This window comes from Zerene cesonia, chromosome 2 (genome assembly GCF_012273895.1).
Source record: "Zerene cesonia ecotype Mississippi chromosome 2, Zerene_cesonia_1.1, whole genome shotgun sequence".
In the NCBI taxonomy this organism is placed as follows: Eukaryota; Metazoa; Arthropoda; class Insecta; order Lepidoptera; family Pieridae; genus Zerene; species Zerene cesonia.
The window spans coordinates 584,775-610,000 of record NC_052103.1 but is presented as its reverse complement, the minus strand read 5'-3'; the positions used below and the strand labels follow the sequence as shown (position 1 = coordinate 610,000).

The 25,226-nt window shown below is 33.5% G+C and overlaps 2 protein-coding genes across 2 annotated transcripts in view; one reads left to right on the top strand and one right to left on the bottom strand.

The window, feature by feature from the left end:
* Positions 1-18,153, bottom strand: part of LOC119833517 (nucleoredoxin-like) — a 33,373-nt gene extending 15,220 nt beyond the window's left edge. The window contains exons 1-3 of the mRNA XM_038357566.1: positions 17,531-18,153; positions 1,978-2,208; positions 1,611-1,720 (exon numbers count right to left, since the gene is read on the bottom strand). Of these exons, the coding sequence (XP_038213494.1) occupies positions 1,611-1,720; positions 1,978-2,208; positions 17,531-17,893 (704 nt within the window). The 5' untranslated portion in view covers positions 17,894-18,153. The remainder of the gene's footprint in view (positions 1-1,610; positions 1,721-1,977; positions 2,209-17,530) is intronic.
* A 2,379-nt stretch (positions 18,154-20,532) lies between these two features.
* Positions 20,533-25,226, top strand: part of LOC119833578 (crossover junction endonuclease EME1) — a 6,135-nt gene continuing 1,441 nt past the window's right edge. Inside the window, exons 1-9 of the mRNA XM_038357651.1 lie at positions 20,533-20,799; positions 20,962-21,024; positions 21,315-21,418; positions 21,888-22,061; positions 22,516-22,688; positions 23,311-23,384; positions 23,969-24,074; positions 24,343-24,425; positions 24,861-24,973. Coding sequence (XP_038213579.1) covers positions 20,676-20,799; positions 20,962-21,024; positions 21,315-21,418; positions 21,888-22,061; positions 22,516-22,688; positions 23,311-23,384; positions 23,969-24,074; positions 24,343-24,425; positions 24,861-24,973 — 1,014 coding nt within the window. The 5' untranslated portion in view covers positions 20,533-20,675. The remainder of the gene's footprint in view (positions 20,800-20,961; positions 21,025-21,314; positions 21,419-21,887; positions 22,062-22,515; positions 22,689-23,310; positions 23,385-23,968; positions 24,075-24,342; positions 24,426-24,860; positions 24,974-25,226) is intronic.

The following is a 25,226-nucleotide window of genomic DNA, read 5'->3' as shown; positions in this document are numbered from 1 at the left end:
ATGAAAAGACTGAAGTTTTAATGCAGATTAAAAATATGTTAGACATGGGTGTATAACGTCATGTGGTTGTATGAGGCATTTATATTTTAGAACAATTTAGAATTAGTTACCAACTATTTTAGTATTATTGGCTTTTATAAAATAGAAATCTAAACATAAAAAATGATGGGGTCAATTACATCTTGCATTTAACAATCATATATATAATCATATATACAATCGATAATTCAAGAACTCTATCAAATGTAACTTTGCAGAATGGAAAGTGAAGATCTTACCTGTAATTTGTAATTACATTGAAAGGTATGTCCGGTCTCCAAGAGTATTTTTGAAAATTCAAGTCTAGAGAAATTCAAAAAATATACTTTCATATGCAATGTCAAAATGAAAAATTATTTATTTACACCTTCATTACAGACAAATACACAAAATAAAAAGAAAATATAAAAGCACACTCCAGGCAGCGCCTTCAAAATTGAAAGACATATTCGACAGGTTATCTTTTCCAGCCATTCGAGGCAATCCTTGAATGGTTCCTATCACTTGACACCACCTCTCAATCCCCTCTGGGGATAATATATCTTGTTCAATCGAAATACGAGCGGTTTTCAAGTGCTCAATTCAGTCCCCCATGCGTTTTAGATTACATCTACGCGAGGGTAGCTTGTAATTATTTTTGAAATGGACGCGCTTGCTCAATGACATGAAGTGTATATAGGTAGCTGGTAGGTTAATGTTGATGTTATTTGTGTTTATAAAATACAGGTTTTGGTAAAAAATGGTAATAGTAGGGGGTTCAAGGGTATGATTTTATATAAAATAATTCCTTCTTTATATATGTTCTGAAGATTTCTTATTGATATGTTTAAATACGAGGACAAAATTTTGATTCATTTTTGCCTTTGATTGTTGCCAACACTCAATATCATAAGGTCCAAAATTTAAGATTAACCCTTGATTAGGAATATCATAAGATTTTTTATCATAAAATTTACAATGAATCATTTTTATTGGCTTACGAATCTTATATGAATCAGGCAATTTCGAAACCTAATATCTTAGCTTTCCTTCGTTTGATTGTCCATATTTCATAACAAGTGAACAAACGTTAAGAGCAAATTGTCTAGAAGTTTTCAAGTGAAGAATTTAATTAATTAGGCTTTCAACACTGAATTGAGTCTGTTAATATTGTTTGAGCCACTCCGGCCCGCAGACACGGGCTGTAGGGTTCCGTATTTAATTGTTTTAATTCCATAACTCACTAGGTACCGCGGCTTTCATTGCATTTGGTTTGATTTTTATTTCCTTATATTATAAATAATTAAATTAAAATTAATATTTTTATAAAATAAAATTTTATTTTACATAGAACAGTAAACGTTATTAAGCCTTTGTGTAGTTCTAGCGCTTTAAAAAATATTACAAAGTTCATAAGCATATACCATATATTTATTATAGAGATACCAATTCGTAGGCTCTTCTCAAGACATTGTTAAGGTGCCACTTATCTATACTTGGATATTCCTAAACATATTGAAGGTCATTCGCCATGATTGCAAGTTGAGAATTTATCTCATTTCAATTGCGAATAGTTTGTTTAAATCACTCACCTATCACTAGAGACGAGTATGAGTTGAGTGTTAGCGAACTTGTTCCTGCGCTTGCGCACCGCGTTGAGCGTCGTGCAGAGACTTGGCGCGAATGAACGACATGGCGGGCACTGAAATAGCAAGCTTGTGTTGAATTTTCGAGTAAAATTCATGGTTTTATAAATGATGTATTATCTTTTATCATTAATACAACACCCATGGATCAATCTTTGAAGTTAATTAAATAATGGTAATGTCTGTCTTAATTATATAGTGCTAATAACATAATATTGTTCCAGTTTTTTAATGAAGTTTAAATAAGACAATACAAAAGAACTCACCTTTAACAAAATATAGATTTTATATAGTTTCTAATGAAAAGACGTACCCAATGCGCTGCGAAATAAAACACTCTCACAGCGTCAGCCGGTAGATCTTCGTAGAGCTTGTTCTCATCTCCCTGCAGCTCCACGCCTCGCAGTACTTCATTTAAAGGAGGTGCGGGCCAGGGGAACCGTTCTCCTTTTGGGTCACTTAGTAAAGAGTCCCGAACTGCCCTGCCCCGTATGACTAGAGTTGGTATGCCCACTGCAATACTGTATTTTTGGGTGAGGCGTCGCTGTAAAGAGAGAAGTATTTTAGAAGTTATGCACGTCTTATTTTCGGGGACATCGCTGTAAAGAATGTTAAAGTTAAAATATCACATGATATGAATGATAAAGCTGTCTGTTTGGATAAGACATCGCTGTAAACAAAGTGAAAGTCACGGTAGGATACATTTGATTTATTCTGGGAGCTTGACCACTGACCGTGTCCATGTGACCGTTCCAATTGCAAGACCCTGGATAATTTAGATCGTCTGTTTTGATAAAATATCTCTTTAACTTTACACATCCGCTATCACTGAAGCGTAATTTTATCATATGAAAATGATTATTAAAATTATGTAAGATTGGTGGGTAAAATATTTTAAGGGCTACCATCAGAACTTTACGAAGTATGTAGTCTGTTTTTCAATTATTTATTTTGTCTTGCTATTGAGTTGGTGCGATTTTTTTTAAGCTGACGAAAGACTAATTGCGCTATTCTTCCAGATCAGGGCAATCCTTATAATAAGCTATTATCCAATACCTATTGCGAGGAGCTTAAAATGTACATTGAAAATATGCTTAACATGATGATCTAAAAAAGGTTCAGTCAGAAATTTGCTCAATAATTTATAAATAAATAACGTAGAAAATATTAAACATTTTAATATGAATATTAATTCAATGCAACGCCAATTACCTCACAGGGAACAGCAATCAAAGCCAATGCAGGTTTAATCCGCCCGTCGATTCCAATAGTTTCGCCAGACAGGAGATAGTCCTTTATGAAATGATTTAGCTATATGTCTTTGTGCGTCATTCATTATAAATTGGTATGCACACAGGCTATATGTGACGCTAGGTACAGTACTAAAATATTATGTATTCGCTTTACAGTAGTTGAGTATTATTGGTTTTTATAGGGTCATCCCATATAATAGTACAAATTTTACTTGAATTTTTATATTTATAAGAAAACGAATTAACAGTGATTTCCTATTACTTTTTTCTATCGATAAGTACATCATATCCTCCTATCCTACTAATATTATAAATGCAAAAGTTTGTAAGGATGTGTGTGTGTGTTTGTTGCTCTTTCACACAAAAACTACTGAACCGATTGCAATGAAATTTGGTACGTAGACAGCTGGACAACTGGAATAACATATAGGCCACATTTTATCCCGATATTCCTATGGGATACGGACTAACGCGGGTGAAACCGGGGGGCACAGCTAGTCCTACTTAATATTATAAATGCGAAAGTTTGTAAGGATGTGTGTGTATGTGTGCTTATTGCTCTTTCACACAAAAGCTACTGAACCGATTGCAATGAAATTTGTTACGTAGATAGCTGGATAACTGGAATAACATATAGCAACTTTGTATCCCGATATTCCTACGAGATACGTACTTACGCGGGTGAAACTACGGGGAGTAGCTAGTACATTATGAATTTAGAGTTTATTGAGTTAAGTATTCACGACAATATTCGAACATTATGTTCGAATACGCAGAAAAAGCAAAATGAAAATGACTCTTTATTTATCTCATTCTGTTCGCAAATAAAAACCAATATCTGGGATTAAAAATCGCGAATGATCCATTACGGAGTTGCAGGGAAAAAGATCACTATTATTTACATTATTCGTTCATTATTCGTGGATTTTTGCTGTCATTCACCGTGATGTAATCAACTAAAAGCCGAGGCTCTCAAGGGTGCAGAACAAGAGGCTTCAACAGTGCGTTTCAGTCGATTGGAAATGTTTTGTTTCACGAGTCTATTCCAAATGGAACTCAAAAGACGAGGCTCTGAATGACGCGAGTTTTTAATTCCTTTTATATGTCGAATGTATATTAGACGACGATCTTTGCTAGGTTTATTTACGTGTATGGCTTGTTATATAAATGAGATGTACGATGCTACGTGGATATTTAAGAAAACTGATTAGATTTTAGTTTTATAGCATTCAAAGCTTTATAAATGAGAAATTTTTAAAGAATAGAAAAATTTGATCACGGGGTTCGAACCCGAGGTTTTTGATTTACACTAGTTTGTCTGGTCACACTATGTGTAATCTTTGCGGATGATTATGTGCAACGCTTTCGGGATGACAAGTTTAAGTGTAGTGTGTTAGAAATTAAAAACTTTTTAACGGATTTTAAACGCGACTTATTCATTATATTATTAACCCGACGTTTCGAACACTTTACAGCGACCGTGGTCAGTCTCCCCGTGACCTAAATGTATAATACTCGCGTAAAATCAAACACAAGAAAATACTAAGTTTAAGTGTGTTCAGGACAAATATACAAGTGTAACAATAAGATGGCGATACATAGCTTCAGAATTTCCCATATTAACAGAATGCGGTTTCACCCGCGTAAGTCCGTATCCCGGGATAAAAAGTTGCCTATATGTAATTCCAATTGTCCAGCTGTCTACGTACCAAATTTCATTGCAATCGGTTTAGTACTTTTTGCGTGAAAGAGCAACAAACACACACATCCTTACAAACTTTTATTTATAATATTAGTAGGATGTAGCTATATTCAAACTCGAACGTTGACCTTTGACAATGGAGACATCCCTAACCTGATGAATTGTTGTATTTACTAATTAAAATGTATTATGTAGTTTTAAAACAAATTGTAAAATGTACTCCTAATGAAGACATAAAAGAATATTTACAAATACAGGCGCGCGTGGTGTTTGTTCATCATTACTGTGTATAAATAGGGACGCACCGGAAACCACGTTTATATTTGAACTCCAAACATAACTGCTAACGGTCAGGACGATTATATTGGAATACATTTTATGTGAACCTAGTAATTGAAATATAAATAATGCATGAGTATCTAATGTTGTTGTGGAGGTTTTGTATTATTAATAGATGGAAGATAAATCGAGTTGTATGAGCTGAAAGTTAAAACATAATGTAATTTATATTGGGATGGTTTATAAAGTTTAGATAAACTTATCAGTATTTGAAAATAATGTTTTTATTTTAGGTAAAGTTACTCAAATGTATGCAATATCGAAAAATTTAATAAAGTTGTTGTTGAATTTGGAGTTATAAAGCATAGGAAATTTTTAGTACATATTTGCAAATTGCTAATTGGAATTTTTGCTATTTGATTTAGTAATAGGGCAGCGCTTGACCACGATCTCGCCTGATAATAACCCAGATATGTGGCCAAAGATGGAGCGCGCTTTCCTTGAAGAACTCCAGATTGTACTCGCCGGGGATCGCAGACTCAGGAAGCATGTTCCAGTCCCTAGCGGTTCGAAAAATGACAGTATATTGAACCGCTAACTACCTGGAACGTCCACCTGGCGATGCTTAAGTCTGTACGCCTATCGATGGAAACCGTGCTGATTTCATTTGCATTTAACATGTACGAGTATTAGTTATGTGTTTCACATTTATAAACATTGAAACGTGTATTCCTACAATAATACAAGCCACAACTCGGAACTTGTCAACATTTTAATCTCGAGAGTCTGAAAGCTTCGCATCAGGAGTGCAAGAGGTCGTGTGACGACCTACATTCCCTTTTGCTTGCTTAACAAGCACCGATGGCACAGTTACTCATCAAGGGGATTGAAGTCGATTGTTATTGTGCTATGCTTTAAAGACTCGTATCCTGCAAAGGCCTTTGTTGTGGCAGTCATCTCTTTTCCTGGAATGAAGTATTCAAGGCTCAAATAGATTATGTTTCAGTGCTCATCTGTCTTGTTTGAAATGTATACTGCAATTGTGAGGTCGAAATGAATTCCGTTTATTGCAATTTATTTTACTATTATTGCTTTTTGCATATTATAATTGTGACATGAATTAATTATCAACGTAATTATTGCATTGAATTTTAAGATGATATCAGGATATATATCTAAAGTATTTTTAGAACATGCTGAAAACAATTTGAATTAAAATACAGATTTACAAGCTATGCCAATATACTAAAATCACAGGTAACATAAAGATGATGATATAGAGATAACATAACTATAACAAAATCTTTAAACAACAACAATTCTAGAACTTTTGATAACTATAAACAAATAGTATTTAATCAATACCATTTCTTAAAGTTTCCCAAACACAAATGATCTAAAGTACCCAGCTACGTGGCCAATATTTTGTATTGTATTACAGAGCCCCATCTGTTCGTAGCTGGCCAGGCTCATTACGAGGGAAAATGAGCTTCAGACAGCGAGGGGTTCGCCCTCTCATGGGCATGAAAAATATAACAAATACTAGAACTTGAATTTAAAGTGAAAATTAACGTTTTATTGGTATCGTCGGAGAATGAAGAATTTTTTGCCTGCTAGCTATGGTTCAATATTTAATTCAGTTATCATAGAGGTATGTTATAATCGATTGTATGAAGACATTGTTTAAATTCAAATATCGATCGATAACGTTAATATACGACAAGTCTATTTTAAGTTTTATAAGCTATAAAAAATTGCAAAAAATAAAAACATTTCACAAATCTTTATTTCATAATACAATTGTATTACTCACACTAAACGTTTTATGTATACCCTATTATCGAATAATCCAAAATTAATTAATTATAATCTTACATTAATAATTTATAGGAAATTAAATTCTCTTAAAAACAATGCAATGCAAATTATATAAAGAGATAATCTAAAATTTTACAAACCTACGTATACAATGTTACATTTCATCTAGGCATCATTCAGGCAGCTAACAATAGGACTCCAGGAAATCAATTGGGAGCACAATAGAATGGAATTAGAACAAAACGAGCAAGATTAAGAGTTCCCGAGCCACTAGTTACCACGGCCGAGTGGCTAGAACCCTCCCAATTGTGTAGTACCTTTAGGGACGTACATTGGGGAGGGAAAACAACCAGTCATTGAATTTAGGAGGCTATAGCGTAAACGGATATGTGATATATGTCCATTTGTAGAAATGTGTGTGTGATATATGTCCATGTGAAAATTTTTGGTTCATTGAAGTGTCGTTAAATATTAAATTTTCGTCAACGCGTATTTTTAATTTGTAATAGATTGCGTAATTGCCATTGTTGTGTTATTATCAAACAAATGAAAGATCAAAATATTTGAATTCTTCATATTTCCTATTTGGATTGAGATTGCAAAGACAGGAAAATTACTTTTGTATACATTGTTGTTAATATACGATGATATCATTTATTTTTTATAAATTATCTCCTTTATATTAAAAATATATTACAAACGTCACCCAAAATTTAGTCAGTTCTATATAAAAAGATTCAGGTACAACTATAAAACGTTTTGATTTTATCGACTCACTATCCCTAATTTAACAACGTAAAACATCACTAGCAGTATAATTATAACGCTTGTCTTCCCTCCCTACATTACCTTGGCGATTATTTCAACCCTATCTACGTTGGGACTACTGTATCTGATTGTATTCATTGGAGTCAATTGTTTGTAAACTATTGTCTATGTTTGGGGTCCTCACAGCCTTGGGGCTATGAGTGCAAGACACGACAAACGGTGAGAGAAAAACGTCTTTTATGGATACTTGCTATTATATCATTGTGGTATTTCTTTAATTTGTCTTTAAGAATTTCTAAGGAAGAATATATTGATTTGTTGGTTTTGTTTCGCTATGCGGGTATAAAAAGATCAAACATGGCAAAAAGATAACAGCAGATACATGTGTTTTAAAACCGCATTGGTATTCTTATGTTCTTAGAAGGTTGAAGGATGAAATCCGATAATGAAATAGGTATCTATCTATATAGTAAGCTAGCTTTTAGCCCTCGGCTTCGTTACGCGTTAAATAGGAGCAGTTTGATAGATTTTATTATACATACAAACCTTCCTGTTGCATCAATTTATCTTTTGAAAAACCCCATTAAAATCCGTTACGTAGTTTTAAAGATTTAAGTATACATAGGGATATAGGGACAGAGAAAGCGACTTTGTTTTATACTATGTAGTGATACGCACTGTTCCTACGTAATCATTTAAATGCACTGTTTTTTGGGGTTTTCTGCATGATTAATAACGAGCCTATTGGGACAGAGAATGTTTCATGAAACAAATATTAATTTGTTCTTAGAAGATTATATACAAATGTTAATTCGCACAAATCAGCAAGATTTACTTGTAACTTGAATTATGCTATGCATTATACAGGTGTAAATGAGAAAACCCTATAACTCGCGCCATCTTAATTACAGGATATATTTCTTGAAAATGCCTTATGTCATACGGTAAGGTAAGACCCTCAAGTGAATGAGGAAAGTGTAGCTAGCGAGTGCTGAGCGTAGCTTTCAAAACCGAGAGCTCTCGTCAAGACGTCTACCCTTGGCGCACCACAAAAGAACCTCTGTGGGGGTAATTTTATGAATGACTCGAGCCCGCGGGTTTACCTGTGAATAGATGTTAGTTAAAGCCTATTTATTTTCTATGGCTTCTCTTTTAAGTGACACTAGTGCGCTCTATACAGTAGCGCTGTAGTTATTTTCTGGAGAAAAAGAAATATCCAAAAAAGGTATCACTTATCTGTCTAAAACATTTATTGAGCCATTTATTCGTGAGTCAATCAAACATCTGACGTTCAGAGGTCGCTACTTATACCAACGCAATAAAGTAAGAAAATTAATATAAATAATAAATAAGTGGTTTCTAGATGATTTTTAGTTTCTAATAAATCTTGTTTTTTTTTTGACAAATTGTTCATGATTCAATATGAGCACATAAACTCAATAATGGGAGATACAATAAATTTGCTGTATCATTCTGATCATACCGACAGACACTTAATCACTTCACCTTGTGTACACGCACTTTCAAGATCCACAGCGTAAGATCTTAAAAATAGCATGGACTTAAACTTGTGACGTAAGCTTCAAACTAAAATGTGGTACCACTGTAGGTACCTATACAATGGACTGACGTCACCAGCACCAAGGAATGCTGATCGGACTAAGCCTGAGATCGAAATAAGTTGAGTTCGGTTGCATAATTCTGGGAACAATGTTGTCGTTTGAGATTTTTGTATGTATGGTCCAAGAGCCAGGGGCAAATTGCGTTCAGTATTTCTTAAAGGCTGATTTTTAGTAGGTAACAAATCAAAATATACAAGGTAAGACTAGAGAAGGCTAATATATAAGTCTAGCCTGTATTACAACAATATAAAAAGTAAGACTTCCCTCTACACCAGTCTACCAACTGTCGTATGCCAGGGAAGCGTTTTATTCTAGTTATGCTATGGTTTAATTTTTAATTTTATAACATTGAAATCCCGTCTCGTGATCAAAGTTTTTTCTATTCTTTCAAAATTTCTTATACTATGGTTTATGTAATGATAGATCTATACGTTATTCCATAGAGTGCAATAAGTTAATATTCCACCTACAATGTACATATCCATATCCTATCATAACACCATCCTATCATATTACTTTCGCATCTTTATCCTTCCACCATAAACGTGCTGAGTATACTAAGAACCTTATATGAAAGTTTAGATGCGACGTGTTTAATAAGATAGAAAGTCGTTCATTCTCGTAAAATATTTTTAGAATTGTATTAAGAATTGCTAAAATGTAGGCTCATTTAAATTGCAATTAATTTTTATATTTTTAATGAAGTAAAGACTTAATGGTTTGTGCCGAAGGTTTGGGCTGTTTTACAAAGTATATATATTTTCGCTCTACGGGCAAGTGAAATTTTTATTTGAGGCAGTTGAAAAGTAATCGAGCATAAATTTAATACTTGTATTAGAATACAATCCTAAGTATTTTGAAAATCTTAAGTGTGAAAGAAGATATATTTAGTTTGCATTATTTTATTGTTATTTGTATTTGTTAAAGTAATAAAGTGAAGCGATGAACTTCGATCAACGCAAAAACACATACACGATAAAATAATAGCACTTGGCACGTGGTTTGTATATTACCTCTTACACTCAGGGATACATGACTGTGAAATAATTTTTAAACTCGATCGTATAGTTCCTGACAATGGTTCGTTCAAAAAAACTAACTTCAGCTTTATATTATTATTTATTATTATATAAGTATTCATCAATGATAAAACAGCGGCAAGACCCGAGAGATTTTGTTTGACGATTATTATGTTTATTTATAGAGGACGAAATCAAATTCAATGAGATAATAAAATGCTAAGGACTCGGGTAAGGTCGTCTCCAGACGACAATATCTGCGTTTAATTTTGGATAAAATGCTGCTCCCCTTAACAAAATATAAGGATAAATAATTTGAAATAAAAGCACTATGTTCCTACTTGTGTTACTTGTACATATTAAGGAGGGTAGATGAACTATCTTCTAAGTTTTGAGGAAGTATATAATTTTAAAACACAGTTAACTTTAATTTTTAGTTTAAAGCTGTATAGCTGTATAAGATTAGTTTAAGGAATAAAAAAAATGATCACGAAGCGGGATTCAAACCTGCATCTTTTTGCCTATCTTTAAAAATATCTTAATATCGCAAATTACTGCTACGACATTTGGAAAAGCATTCGCATAAATTCCCTTATCAAACGACAGTAGTAAATCTATTTACTATTAAACATTTATATCTACCAATTCAGAAATTCACAAAAACTCAATCTCAATCTCTCAAAGAAAAGCGAGACGTTTGGCCCCTCTAGCATCAGAGATCGCAGACAGTAATATCGTGACCGCTGAGGAAAATATTTTTAACGAGAGCAAAAATAATATTATTTTCTTGGCTCTATTACTTAAAGAAATATTCCATTTACAAATAAAAAACCGTTGTCTTCTAACAATATTGAATTGCATTGTCGTTTCTTTGAAAGTCTCCATTGTACATTCCTTTTACTCTGCAGCTAAGTTTAATAGGAATGTACATATTAAATGAATATAGTGAAATCTAGAATCTTATGAGAATAATCTCATCACAGTTAAACAATCCTGTTAAGCTTATTGCACTACGATTAAAATTGGAATGTTAGCTACCCATTACCATTTATCATGATTATTTATTGTTTTCAGTAAAAGCGAAAGTTAAAAAAAACCTAATTGACGTTTTAAACGAACATATACATTATTTTCAATACGTATAAAAAAATAAAAATAAAAATAACTATCTGCTTCACAATGAAAAGAGAAACGTCCGTTGTTCCGTTCCAATTTATTTACAGTTTACAAAATTCAAACCCCAGGCAGAGCCCATGTCCATGAATACAATATATCCAGGTACATACGCAAGCATGGACACCTAGCCGTGTGTGTGTGTGTGTGTGTAAAAAAGCACACACTACACAACACTGAGCACAGGAAGTTATTGTTCCGCAGTGTGCTTCTATCCGCATCGCTCAACGGTGCACCATTGTTAGCTACGTTTTCCAAAGATTGTTTACGTATATGTTATATAAATTCTTCCTTTTGTCTATGGCCCTTTCTAAAGTCAATAGAGACGCTTTAAGTTACTTATAGTCACAGATAAATAATGGTACCTTATGTTAGGTACTCGCAACTGACATCTGTCATTACAGTAGTGACCGTGGGTCACAGATTAAAATGCTTGTGTCATATTTATTCAATTTACATGACAAAATCATTTTTCATTCCTGGCGATCCAAATAAGGATTTTAAGATAACCTCATAAGTGTATTGTTACTGATTCTTGATGTGTAAAAAGTTTGAATTTAATTTGTAACTACGGTTTGGCAAAATGACGCGGGTTCGAATCCCGCCTTGTGATCAATTTTGTTCTGTTCTTTACAAATTTCTCATTTACAAAACTACTAGTAGAAATATCGAGATAAAAAGTTGCCTATATGTTATTCCAGTTGTCCAGCTGTCTACGTACCAAATTTCATTGATATCGGTTCAGTAGTTTTTGCGTGAAAGAGCAATTAACACACACACATCCTTACAAACTTTCGCATTTATAATATTAGTAGGATAAATTAAAACTAGCTGTGACCCACGGTTGAAACCGCGTAAGTCCGTATCCCGTAGGAATATCGGTATAAAAAGTGCCTATACCAATAGATGTCAGGAAAAAAAAACACGAATAAAACACGAATATGACATTTTCTAAAAAAAAATCTTAGCTAGATCGATTTATCGCCCCCGAAACCCCCTATATACTAAAATTCATGAAAATCGTTCTAGCCGATTCCAAGATTCCAATTATATATATATATATATATATATATATATATATATATATATATATATATATATATATATATATATATATATATATATACAAGAATTGCTCGTTTAAAGGTATAAGATTAAACATGTCCGTTTCAAGTAAAAACCGAGTTATAGGAGTCGCTTACAAGCAAACAAATCTAATAAAAGCGTGTTGAAAACCCCACAAAGCGTCTAACAATTGGTCACCCATTGTGCCATGCACATTGCCTGTATATGCGTTTAAACCATGACCGAGTGTGGCTCACCGCTAATGAGTTTACTTGTGCCGCTCCGTTACACTTCCAAAGGAAAACTTCACATGAATGCTTTGTACACCTTGCTACTGGCATAGCTTATACAAACACTCTGCGGCCGGCTCTGTGGCGCGAAATTGTCAATGGGCTTGCTAGCTATGGTCTGTAATTTGTGGTGTGGTGCATGTCTGTGCACCTTGAAGCATATGAAGCAATTTAGCATTTAAATTTTAGCTTATATGGCTGTTATAGCTGTTATATATGTATATAGCTTATATAGCTGTTCCTCGCTGCTTCAATAACGTCGTATACTTATATAGCCTATAGCCTCCCGCCACAAAATGTCTATCTAACACTGAAAAACTTTTTCAAATAGGACCAGCAGTTTCTGAATTTAACGCGCTCAGACAAACTTCCTGTTTGAATTATTGGTACAAAAGTATAGATAGACATAGGGGTTAGTTTATATTGATTGATCGACACAGGTATTTATTATTAAAGGTATGTCTGACTAGCTGTGACCCGCGGCGTCACTCGCGTGGTATCCGGATAAAAAGTAGCCTATGTACCAATCCAAACTACTACGACAAGTTGATTTCGTGTGAAATAGTAACAAACATACATACTTTAAAACTTTCGTGTTTATAAGAATACTAGCTGTGCCCCGCGGTTTCACCCGCGTAAGTCCGTATCCCGTAGGAATATCGGAATAAAAAGTTGCCTATATGTTATTCCTGTTATCCAGCTGTCTACGTACCAAATTTCATTGCAATTGGTTCAGTAGTTTTTACGTGAAAGAGTAACAAACATCCATACATCCATACTTACAAACTTTCGCATTTATAATATTAATAGGATTAGGATATTGTTGCAATAAAATGAATATGGATTCCATGCTGGTCTGGCTACCAATCTACGTTCTATTTTGAGCATTTACCGCTCGGCTGGTTAAATCGATACCTACCCTAATATAATTACTGTCTGTCTGTCTGTAATCTGTACATTTTATAATTTTTTGGCAAGAGAGTGTTCCACCGACTCCAAATAAAGGTTATCAATTTAACAGTACTTTTTTTGCTTCGTACCTCAATAATTTCGACTGGGTGAACCGATTTTGATGATTTTTTTTATTTGAAAGCTCGTTACATTTAAATTTGGTCTAGTTCTGACAATTATAGGTAGCACATATTTTGTTAATATTTGTTTATGAACATAATTATTTAAAAAGAAAAGCCTTAAAACGATTCTAAACAAACACTATTGCAATTGAGATTTTTTAATAGGCCTATTAAATGAAAGCAGGATAACTGATATGATAATTAATGAGAAAAAACGTACCCTATAAAGTGAAGTGTTTGTCGAGTAGAGTCAGGTGGAAAGCATTGTATGTGCGCTTTGTTTGAAATAGAATAGTATTAGAACGTATAGATAATATAATCATTTCAATTTGTTTGATATAAGCTTAATAACATTTGAACCGATTCCAAAAAGGGGAGTAGTTCTCGATTCGTCTATGTTATTTTTTAATCCCGACGCAAATAGAGCAGACACTCTGGGTGTCTGTTTGGGTGTGTATCTGTTTGTGGCATCGTAGCTTTCAAACGGATAGACCGATGTCAATGTTGTTTCAAATGTGTTGGGTTAAAAAAAATTCGCAACTTCCTCAAAATGGGCTCAGAATATATGGGTATCGGGGTATTTTGAATTTAAATTTATTTATATTATAATATCGGCACTTGTGATTTATTAATTTGTAAATGTTATGTTTCTTAGTCTCAATAACGTTGTAATGCGAATTGGACTTCAAGATTATGAACTTTAGGTTATTAAGCCGGAGACCCGCAGGACCGTTTTCTTTTTCGCACCCGTCCCAGTCCACGATTTTCCAGTCGTCAGGAAAGAAGCAATCCTTTCCTTTTCCCTTAAAAACATTCACAGAGACACTACTTCTGCGAATGTTCATGATGGTGATTACTTACCATCAGGCGAACCAACAGCTCAGTGGCCCACTATGAAATAAAACAAAAAAAATGGTTGCCTGTAAAGTCGGTTTTACGGAAGATTTTACGTGACAACGTCTTTTTCTCGGTAGAATATTTATTGATATGAATATAACGCCAAGAACGCTCGAGAAAGACAGAGACAGAGACACAAGCACGCGCCGATTCAATGCGCCTAATTCTCTAGTGCTGCGCGCGCGGCGGACCGATCATAGTTCGGTGACTCATCGTAACGTTACCGGGCGTTACACTTTTTCATGAGTGACTCCGAGCCGCAACCTAATTTAAGACGTTGTCACGTCAATATAACCAGCGACAGCTGTTAGAGATTAAAGTATTTAAAAGGCGCCTTATATTATACATTGCAAGTCTAAAAGAATTAAAACTACGTTAGGTAAAAAGCAATGAAACATAGAATCACCTCGCTCCCAATTTATATTATTCAATAAACACAATTTTCACAATTTGCATATATTTAATTTAAAACGCTTTTGTAAATACAAATCTTTGTCCATTTCGTTGATAATATAATCACAGATTTATAATGCTAACAAGCAATTCAAAGCAACATTAAGATATTATTGCATTGCAATTTAGTTAAGTTTCGACATTGGTACTGTCTAGCTTTGATTTATTTGAATTGACGCAAATCAATGAAATATTATATTTATTCTTATAAGTTTACTACGAAAACTAATCAAGACTCCATTTTCTTTAACACATGTTATACTATAAACTTTGTGTTGGTACCGAAAAATATTTAAAGTATATCAACTATTGATCCTGAACATTCCAGAATTTATATTATGTCATGTCTGGAGCACCACATCAGTCTTATTCAATAATTTTAATACCAAAATGGAAATAGATACATGGACATCTGCGCACCTCATACACCGCCCATGAACATTTGAAGAGGGTAAGGTCGATTGCAGACCTTACACCTCTACAAATGGATTGCCGACTCTAAATTGGAAATGGATTGACGAGAGGAATAAAGGAAAGGACTGGGAAGGGTGAGGAATAGGATATGGGCCTCCGGCTCCCCCACTCACCGTACGAAACACAGCAGCATGCCACTATTTCACGTCGGCTTTCTGTGGGGGTATGTTACTTCCCGGGTGCGAGCTGGCCTATTTCGTGCCGAAGCGTGTCCGACTCCCACATAAAATGTTACAACTACAAATTTATACTCCCACATATAATTTTACTAGCTGCACCCCGCGGTTTCACCCGCCTAAGTCCGTATCCCGTAGGAATATGGGATAAAAAGTTACCTATATGTTATGCCAGTTGTCCAGCTATCTACGTGCCAAATTTCATTGCGATTCGATTTATTGATTAAGCCAAAAATTATATAAAACACATTATACTAAATAATTACTTCGTAAGCACAAATAACGTAATATACTACTAGTATATTATCTTATCTGTGGTAATACTAACGTAAGTCCGTTGTTGTTATTTTAATTTATATAAAAGGCTTTAAAAAAGTACATGTAATATCATTTAAAAACGAAATGGTAGGCGTAAAAAAGATAAGATAACCCAATATTTGTTACATCCACTATCTACTGGGTATACGAGTAATATTTACCCCATCCCGTTTTCGCGGGAATAATTCCAAGTGACTCCAATTTGATGTCAGTTTCTAAGTAACCTGGCAAAACATCCCTGGAGAAATGTTTAAATACGCGTCACATTTTATGAATTTCCCCGGATGTTTTAATGTTTCCATAATTTTAGATTAGGGTCGTGCAATTTTAGGTTTCGCAATGGTTTTAATGATTTTCTTTTAATGGAAAAGTTATACTCGTTTGCGTAAATGATTTTATGATTAAATGTAGGTAAATTAAATCACCTTTTATTTAATTCCCTCATTTTTATTAGTTAATAATTTTGTAATAATAATAATTATTTATCAACTCCGGGCAAAGAAATATCTTAAAATCGCCCGTTTGCAACGTGAAAGAAAGACAAAAAAACAAATTTCAGAAATAAGGATTTTCAGATAAACACTAAGGTACAAAATCACTATCGTTGTTTACTCGTTTTACAGTGTTGCGTTGATTGTGGCTCTAAGGAGGGACGAGGGTGCACACCCTCTCTAACTCTCCTACCTCTTAGGAATAATTATAGAGGGGAAAAGGTGCTTTATATTGCGTGGATAATAATTCTTAGGTTTATGTACGCCATTTCATTCCGTTTCTGTTGAAAAGCGTGTTTCCATAATTAAATTGAGTGTATTTTTACGTGAAAATTATTTTGTAGTACTTCTTATTGATTTATTTAATTAAATTCAATAAATTGTTTGATTAAAAATGAGGCAGTGGGTGAGGGTTATTTTGGAGTTTATATATTACTAGCTTTCTGCTCGCGGCTTTGCCCGCGTAGTCGCAGGAAAGATAGACCCGGGGTTTTTCTAGCATGTTCCCGTTCCCGTGGGATTTCTGGGTAAAATGTTTTTTCTATATCCTATGTCCCTACCCCGGTTCTAAGCTACCTCTGCACAAATTTTCAGTCAAATCGGTTAATCCATTCTTGAGTTATAAATAGTGTAACTAACACCACTTTCTTTTACATATGTAGGTATACATATATAGATATATATATATACATATTTGTAAAAAGAGAATGGAAGAATCGTAAATAAAATAAAATGTAAGTAATTTCAATTAATACGGTTCATTAAAGTCAGACAAAGTGATATTACGCAGGTGGCATACGCTTTCCGTAACAGAATTGAAAAACCCCAGCTCCCCGAAACTTCCCCCATTGGCCATTTGGCAAACAATTGCATTGTTCCGAAAGAATGAACCAATTTAAATTTGAAACTTCGTTATTATACGCGAAAGCGCGTGACAGCTTATATTAAATTTTATTTAAAAACGGCTCTAGAAGTTGACAATGTTAAAATCTTACCTTAGTATCGACATCGTGAAATGGTACTGCAAACCACGGTTTTCCAGTCAAAGTACGTCTGAACCCAGCTTCTCTCTCAACCGGGCCTTCGGGGGTACCGACGTGAGCCCACAAGACTACTTCCACCACTTTCAATTTTGGAAAAACAGCTTTGTAGACCTCCTCCAAGCGCACACCGAAATCGTCACTTGCATCACTTATATTCGCAAATGAGAAATATATCCCACAAACAGCACCCTCTCCGTCTTCAACGCAGTCGGATAGCGCTTCCAAAGTTTGTACGTTTTCGAATTTACCGTTCTGAGTGCCCGGCGAATCGCATTTCACAAGCACGCGACCGAAAAGTTTTTCGCGCCAATCCATAGTTCTGTTTACTTTTTTAATTTTTTTGACAAAGGCAACTTTTATTGCATGCGCTCATTTTGTTTATGTTCTGATATTGTTTGTTTGCTTTTTGTTGTAATTATTTTTTATTCTTGTAAGCTTTACTAATAAATACACCAACGAGTAAAATATTTTAACAAGCCGTAAAGATCGAGAGCGTTAAATATGTTTTATTTATAAACGAAAATATGTGTGACCAGTGTACGGAGCAACGGCCGAACGCCCTCGTAAACACAGACAGACTGGAGGAGGAGGGAAAATGAGCGACCCTCCGACATAGAATAATTTTGTAGATGTGATGAAAGATTTGCCTTTTCGTATAGGTATTTTATGTTTATTTAATAGTTTATTTAATCATAAACAGTTGCAGAGCCATCCCTTTATTTATTTTTACTCAAACTAAAATTTTATATTATATACTTGATATTGTTTTAAAACCATAAAAACAATCACTTAGTAAAATCAAGATCTTTGTTTCCATATCACAGATTAGATATCTACATATACATTATCTATTTACCTCTTTACCTATAGTATGTAAAGTAGGATACGAAAATTCATTGTTTTTGAGGTTCTGTATGATTTTTAATCTTTGCCGCCTTCTCATATCACACATAGAGTTCAAGTTGCAAATGTTTCAATGAATTCAGCAAGCTTCGAAACAATCGCTTAGCGAGGGCAACACAAGGGCAAATTTTGTTTTTTTTTTTCCTTTTTGGCACGTGTTCGCGAGCGATACAGCCTAATAAGCCCTTTCTGTAATAAATAGGGTAATGGCCAGGGTTTAATTTGTAGAATTTAGAGTTAGTCTACATATAAAATAAAATGTGGTGAGTAAAATTTTAACATACTATTTAAACTGCGTAGGAAGATTGAAGATTGACCTAAGGTTTTTGTTATACGTATCCATTTTTAATGTACCTACCTATATCTTTTTTTTATTCCGACACATGTTTTTATCTTTTCATTTACATTATAAAAAATGTTTATAAATAATCGATACATTGTGGTACACATACCGACGCAATTTTTACTCTATAAATAATTTAATAAATAGATATTAAAGTGTAACTTGGATCAAGAATGCAACCGACCAATATCTGTTTATTATAATTACTTATTATAATTAGCGAATAGACTATATTTGTATGTTTGTAACGCTTTCACGCAAAAACTAATGGACCGATTTCAAAAATTCCTTCATATCTGAGTAGTAGTCTAAAATTCACAAAATAAACTAACGGTTTACCATATGTCCCATGGGTAAATCCTAAGCGGTTGTAATCAAACTGGTTTTTTCAGTTTGGCTCTAGTTCTTAGTGCCAGTGACTTTTCAAAATTCATTGATTTATTCTAGTATCAATATAGACAGAGTTGAGTGATTGGGAAAGTCTATTATCCCTTCGTATTATTATTCGAAAATATAAAGTACGATAAAAAACAAGCATTTTATGATATTATAATTATAACTAACTCAATTATTATTTTAATTACTCAAAGGCTGGCAAAGCACTTATAACACCATCAAAAAAATGTTGATTATGATGACTACTTAACATCAGGTCGCCCACCTGCTCCTTTGCTTGCCCTGCCATAAAAATGTATACCTACATATTATATATGTATATACTATTTTATCATTTCGTCTACTGCTATTCTCTGTGCATATTGTATACGTAGTTTTATTATAATATCACAACATTGACAATATACCTGAGACATAAAGGTGGTAGATGCAATGTAAATATAAAGTGGCCTCGACCTTTCCATATTGACTTCCGTATTTGATTTTTTTTCAAGGGTATATATTACTTAATTTAGCTACCTTTACACAAAGAGTAAATCAATGAAGTATAATGGAACGTATTTAGCATATAATAATAATAATCATTCAGCTCCTTAAAGAGCTCTGTTTGATGTGCATTGGCTTTGGAAATAAATAAGAAATAAGAATTCATGAATTATGGAAATTGATAGTTTTAAAAATCTACTAGGGGAAAATCACATAGCTACATCATCGCTCATATTATTTTATGTTTTTTAAAGAGATAGGAAAGCTTTGATTGTTATGTGTAGTTGGAATTTGAAAATAAATAGATGTATAAAATAATAATTATCGTTTTTTTTTTTTTTTTTTTTTTATGTCACAGTCGGCAATGGAGCTGGTGGGACGCCTGATGGTAAGCGCTACCACCGCCCATGAACATTTGTAGAGACGTTAAGTCGTACAGGTGCTTTGGCTTTGACCATGCATTTATTTGGAGTTGAGTGTGAAGAGTGAATGGAGTGGAGTGGAGGAGTTGGAGGCCTGTTTCATTTCTTCACTCTTCCCAGTCTATCACTTCTTCCAGTCGTCAATCCTTTCTTTATCTCTTACAAAATTTATCCCTTATGAATACACAAGTATTCCGTGAGTTGACCAGTATGGCGGTTCTTCAGGAGTTCTTTATCACATATCTAATGACAATAATTATTTTTCACAAAAAAATAAATCCCTTTCAACTTGTCAGAACTTAACCAAATCGGTTCAACTACTTTAAAGTTCAATGTGAGCATAGCCTATGCGTAGCATTATGGAGCTCTTCGCTGAACGCACTTGAATTGTATCTTAAGTTGCGTTTTGTTTTGGGCATGGCCATGACACTTGGCGCTTGACAAATGACGTTTGATATTTGATGTTTAGAACCGGTGCACAGTTAACTGCCGGTATAAAAATAAACAATATGAATTTTGGTGTTACGCAGTTCAAGTGTTAATTTCTATGAGTAAAAATTATCTTCAAAATAACACTTTTCATATTGACGATATGAGTGCCGTTTCGATAGATCTGTCTTGTGATAGTGACGATTTAGATGACTTACCAGAATTAAATCTTGTTACAAAAAGTATGATTAATTTTCCATCTTTTGTAAGCGCAAAACAACAGAATTATAAAAATATGTTAAAGTCTATAACTTGAAATTAAGTAACCTAGTATTGTTTACAAAGTTTCGTGACTTTTATTATTTACTTCATTGCTAATTACTACTAAGTACTTTTTGTTTAAGGTCAGAGTCAATCTGGATCGTCTCAGTCCACTACATCCATATCTCAGAACTTAGGGACATCTGGTATGAAAATACATTTATGACAATCTTTTATTTTTACATTTTTTTCCATTAAAATTCATATTACACATAAGTAGATGTCTTTTAAGATAAAAATATAGAAAATATAGAATTGTAAAAAACAATACTCTTGAAGACTGTGCAGATATTTATATATTTTATGTTTATGGTAAGATTTAAAATGAAATATTATGAGAATAAGCTTATTAGATCTGTTATGGTTGATATTCTAATAATACCTCATAATACAATAACATTTTTCATTCTTCTAAAATTACATGTATTTGCCATAGATAAAGAAACCAAGCAACCGAGAAAAGGTGTTAAAAGAAAAGCATCAGACAATCAATCACCAAAGCAAGCTCAGAAAATATATAAACCTGGCGAATGTATGAAGGTATGTGATTATTTTTGGCACTATTTTCCGAGTTTATTAAATCACTTTTATACTAAAGTAACATGAAGCAAAGTTAAATTATTACAAATATAATAATAAATTGTTGTTATTTAATATATTTATGAAGATGGTCTTTCATTAAAATTACATTTAAATTTTCATGAATATTGTACAACAAAAAAATGAAAATTTTGTCAAAGATAAAAATGAAAATTCTCACTGACTTTTTAGTAGCTTACTATAAATACACTTAATTAATTGATATAATTTCGACTTTCTTCGCCCGCCAGTTCCCCTCAGTAGAAACTACCTTCTGAATCAATGGTGGTTTAAAGAAAAAATACTGTAAATTCTTGTAAAAGTTAACATGAATAAAAGAATTTTTGAGTTTGAGTTTAAAATGCAAATTATATGACACAAAATAAAAATTCGAAACATGCATTGAATTACTGAACTATTCTTTTAACAGCACATGATTCTAGAAATGCATCCAAACCTATTGGAAGCCTGGTACTGCGCAGATGTGTCCCGGGAGATCACAGCCTCTGGTGCTAAAGTTCGTTCCAGCACTGCTATGTGCGATGTTAGACTGGTGTTGTGGAGTAGGGTAGTAGAGTCCAAGCTAGCTAGTAAGGAGGGAGTGGTGAGTATTTAAAAGCTGCCTGCTTTTAATGGGTAAGGGATTAAGATAGGATTGACAACGGAAAATAAGGAATGGAGCGGGAAGGGTGAGGAAGGCCTCTGGTTCTCCACTTGACTTCCAGTTTGATCATAATTATTTATTTATTCATACGTGCCTACAACACATCCGCTCATAGTCATACGACTGATTGCAGATTATTAAATTTAAAAAAAAAAAAAAAAAAAAAATTATTTTAAATGTTACTTATCATATAAATGAATTTGAGAAAAACTAATCTCAAGTAATATTAAAAAAGGGAAACACAAATGTTTATTATATCAATGTTCAATTGGTTGGGATTACATTTTGTTTTTTTATTATTCCAAATTATTTTACAAATATAGTAAGTTCTTGACTATCAATGCACAAGTATAATATTACCCACCAAACAATAAAACAAACATTTATTTTATAGGTTGGTCTCACCACTACAAAGGAGCCATGCAACCATGGTCTTTATGTGACACGTTTAGAAGATATTGAAGAACACATAGTAGGCAAGACGCTGTCACAGCATATGCTGTCTGCCGCTGGATTAGCTGGCTGCAAGTTGACCCTAGTGCTGTTTGCTGTAAAAGATTTTTTCAAGTATGCTCTCTATATTTAAGTAAACTTGTAGTGACCCGTGGTTTTGCCTGTGGTGAAAGGAAATTCCGATTTTGAATCTTGTACCGCAGAAAAAAGTGGCTTTTATCAAACTTTAGCTTACTATCTATCTTCAGAGACAAATATTATATGAAAGATCTATTGCAACATGCAAGGAAGAAGAATAAATATATAACCGAACCTTTGATAATTAACCATAACCAGATACACAATTAGAACTTTCGACTAAGTAGATTGATTTTGATGATTCTTTAGTTCTAAAACGATGCCTTCCATGTGGTGGGACCACATTTTAAATCGGTCTAGTTCAAACAATTTGCACATGTTTTTTGTTTAAAAAAATCACACTATCACACTTCACACTAAATGTGAAAGTTTGTTTGTTTTGATGTTTGTCCGTCAATCAATCACGCTGAAACTACTGAAAGGATTTTGATGAAATGTGGATATGAACAGGGTATGATCTGATTTGGGTGATAGGATACTTTTTATTCCGATTAATTGCTCCCTTGGGATAAAACAGGAATCTTGATATCCGGGCGAGGAGCCGAGATGAGCGTCTAGTTAAACATAAGTTCTTTGATTTTATGATAACTGTTTTCAGAAACACAGGACGTAAAACAAATAACAGTAAGAAGAAAACCATAGAGCCGATTCATTTAGAAATGGCTCTGACTGGTAAGTGGATGAAATAAGACATGGATAAGGTGATTAGATTAATAGACTACCTTTATTAATCAATATACCTTAGAAGCTTAGATAGCTTTGTACTATGCGATCGAATTAAGAACAGTATCGAGTTAGCGCCATATTGTGACGTCATGTTACTTGTATAGGACAGCTTGTTTTATTTAAGTTATCAACCGACTTCAAAAAATAGTGGAGTTTATGAATACGACTATATATTTTTTGTGTTTGTTTCCTCGTAACTTTTTACTTGGTGAACCGATTTTTAGGGTTAATTTTTTTATTTAGAATTGTATTTGACCATTCCGTTGTCTAGTTCTAACGATTTGAAGGCGGTTAAAAACTAATACATTGAATACACTTGATATCTGACAGATAGAGAGAGTTTGAATATTCTGTTAGAGATTTATCTAACAGAATATCAAAACAATATGCGACATTATTCATTTAACAGAATATTAAAACGAAATCTGACATTATTTATTTGGTGGAATATTAAAACAATATCCACCATTATTTATTTAACACTATATTGAAACACAATTGATATCCGACAATATTTGTCTCATTTACAGATCTATTAGTAACAGCCATCTGTGACACAATAACTGTGAACAGTCCAAATGAACTCGCGCTAACGTTCGTGCAATTCACTAAGGCAATCGCTGAAGCACCGTATAAGTGAGTATTTGCTTAGGCCAGTGGTTGATACGGTAGTTGAAATTTGACCATAACCATACATGAAAGTGATTGCGTGCGTGTGTGTGTGTCAATTGTGATAGTGTGTGTGTGTGTATGTGTGTCAAATACGATAATGTGTGTGTGTGCGTGTGTAACTTTTATGTTAATTGAATGTATTTTTTTAAAAATATTGGTATTCTGCAATCGTTTTCAATACTTCTTATAGGTGTACCAAGATAGTTGACTACTTTTTTTATTTAATTTGCAGGAAAGCTAAGCGGGCATACGATGAGCAAGTGGATTTTTATATGAGGGGAGATAATAAGAAATGCGCGGCCGTTTCAAAGCAGGGTGAGATTCCAACAAACAAACAAAATTTTCACCATTGTAGAATCTGAATTATTTTGGTATAGTTAATTTAATATTGACTAAGTTCCACTATTAAAATAAGTCGAACACAACTGTATAGAAAAAAATTATACAATTTTTCTTTCTTTCTTTTCTTTGTGTTTGTCAGTTTTACATACATTATTTAAAGTATTTATTATTTAGAGAGTCTCTCTGCACATTAAATATTCAATCCTATTAAGACTAAGACCTGCTGATGTAAAATATGTGACAGTTTATAAGAATTTAATGCTGAAATCCGCTAAACCGGTATGATGATATTGACAGTAACATAATTTATGATTTTAGAATGACGCATGTGTTTAAGAGATATTTTCTTATAATCATAATCAAATCTCATAATCAAATTTCATCAATGTTTTTTATATTTGTTTCCAGGCGATGGTGTTGAGGCGCTATGGCAACAAATGGTAGCGGTGTTGCCAATGTCGAGTTTGGAAACCGCAAGAGCGATATGCAAGCAATACAAAACGCCGCGGGCCTTGTATGAGGTAATTTTTTATTATTTGTTGGCAACCCCGACTTTTTATACTTTGCCCGTGCATCAGAGTGTTTTAAAAAAGTGTCAGTCGTATTATTATTTGCTAGCCGCTCGTCCCGGATCTGCCCCAATTGATCCAGGATTAAACCACAAAATGAAATATAGCATATACTCATAGATAACGCGTATTACTTTTTGTTAAATAATTTCACTGGCTACAATGTCACACTGCTTCTGAAAATTAAATAATATGAAATTGAACC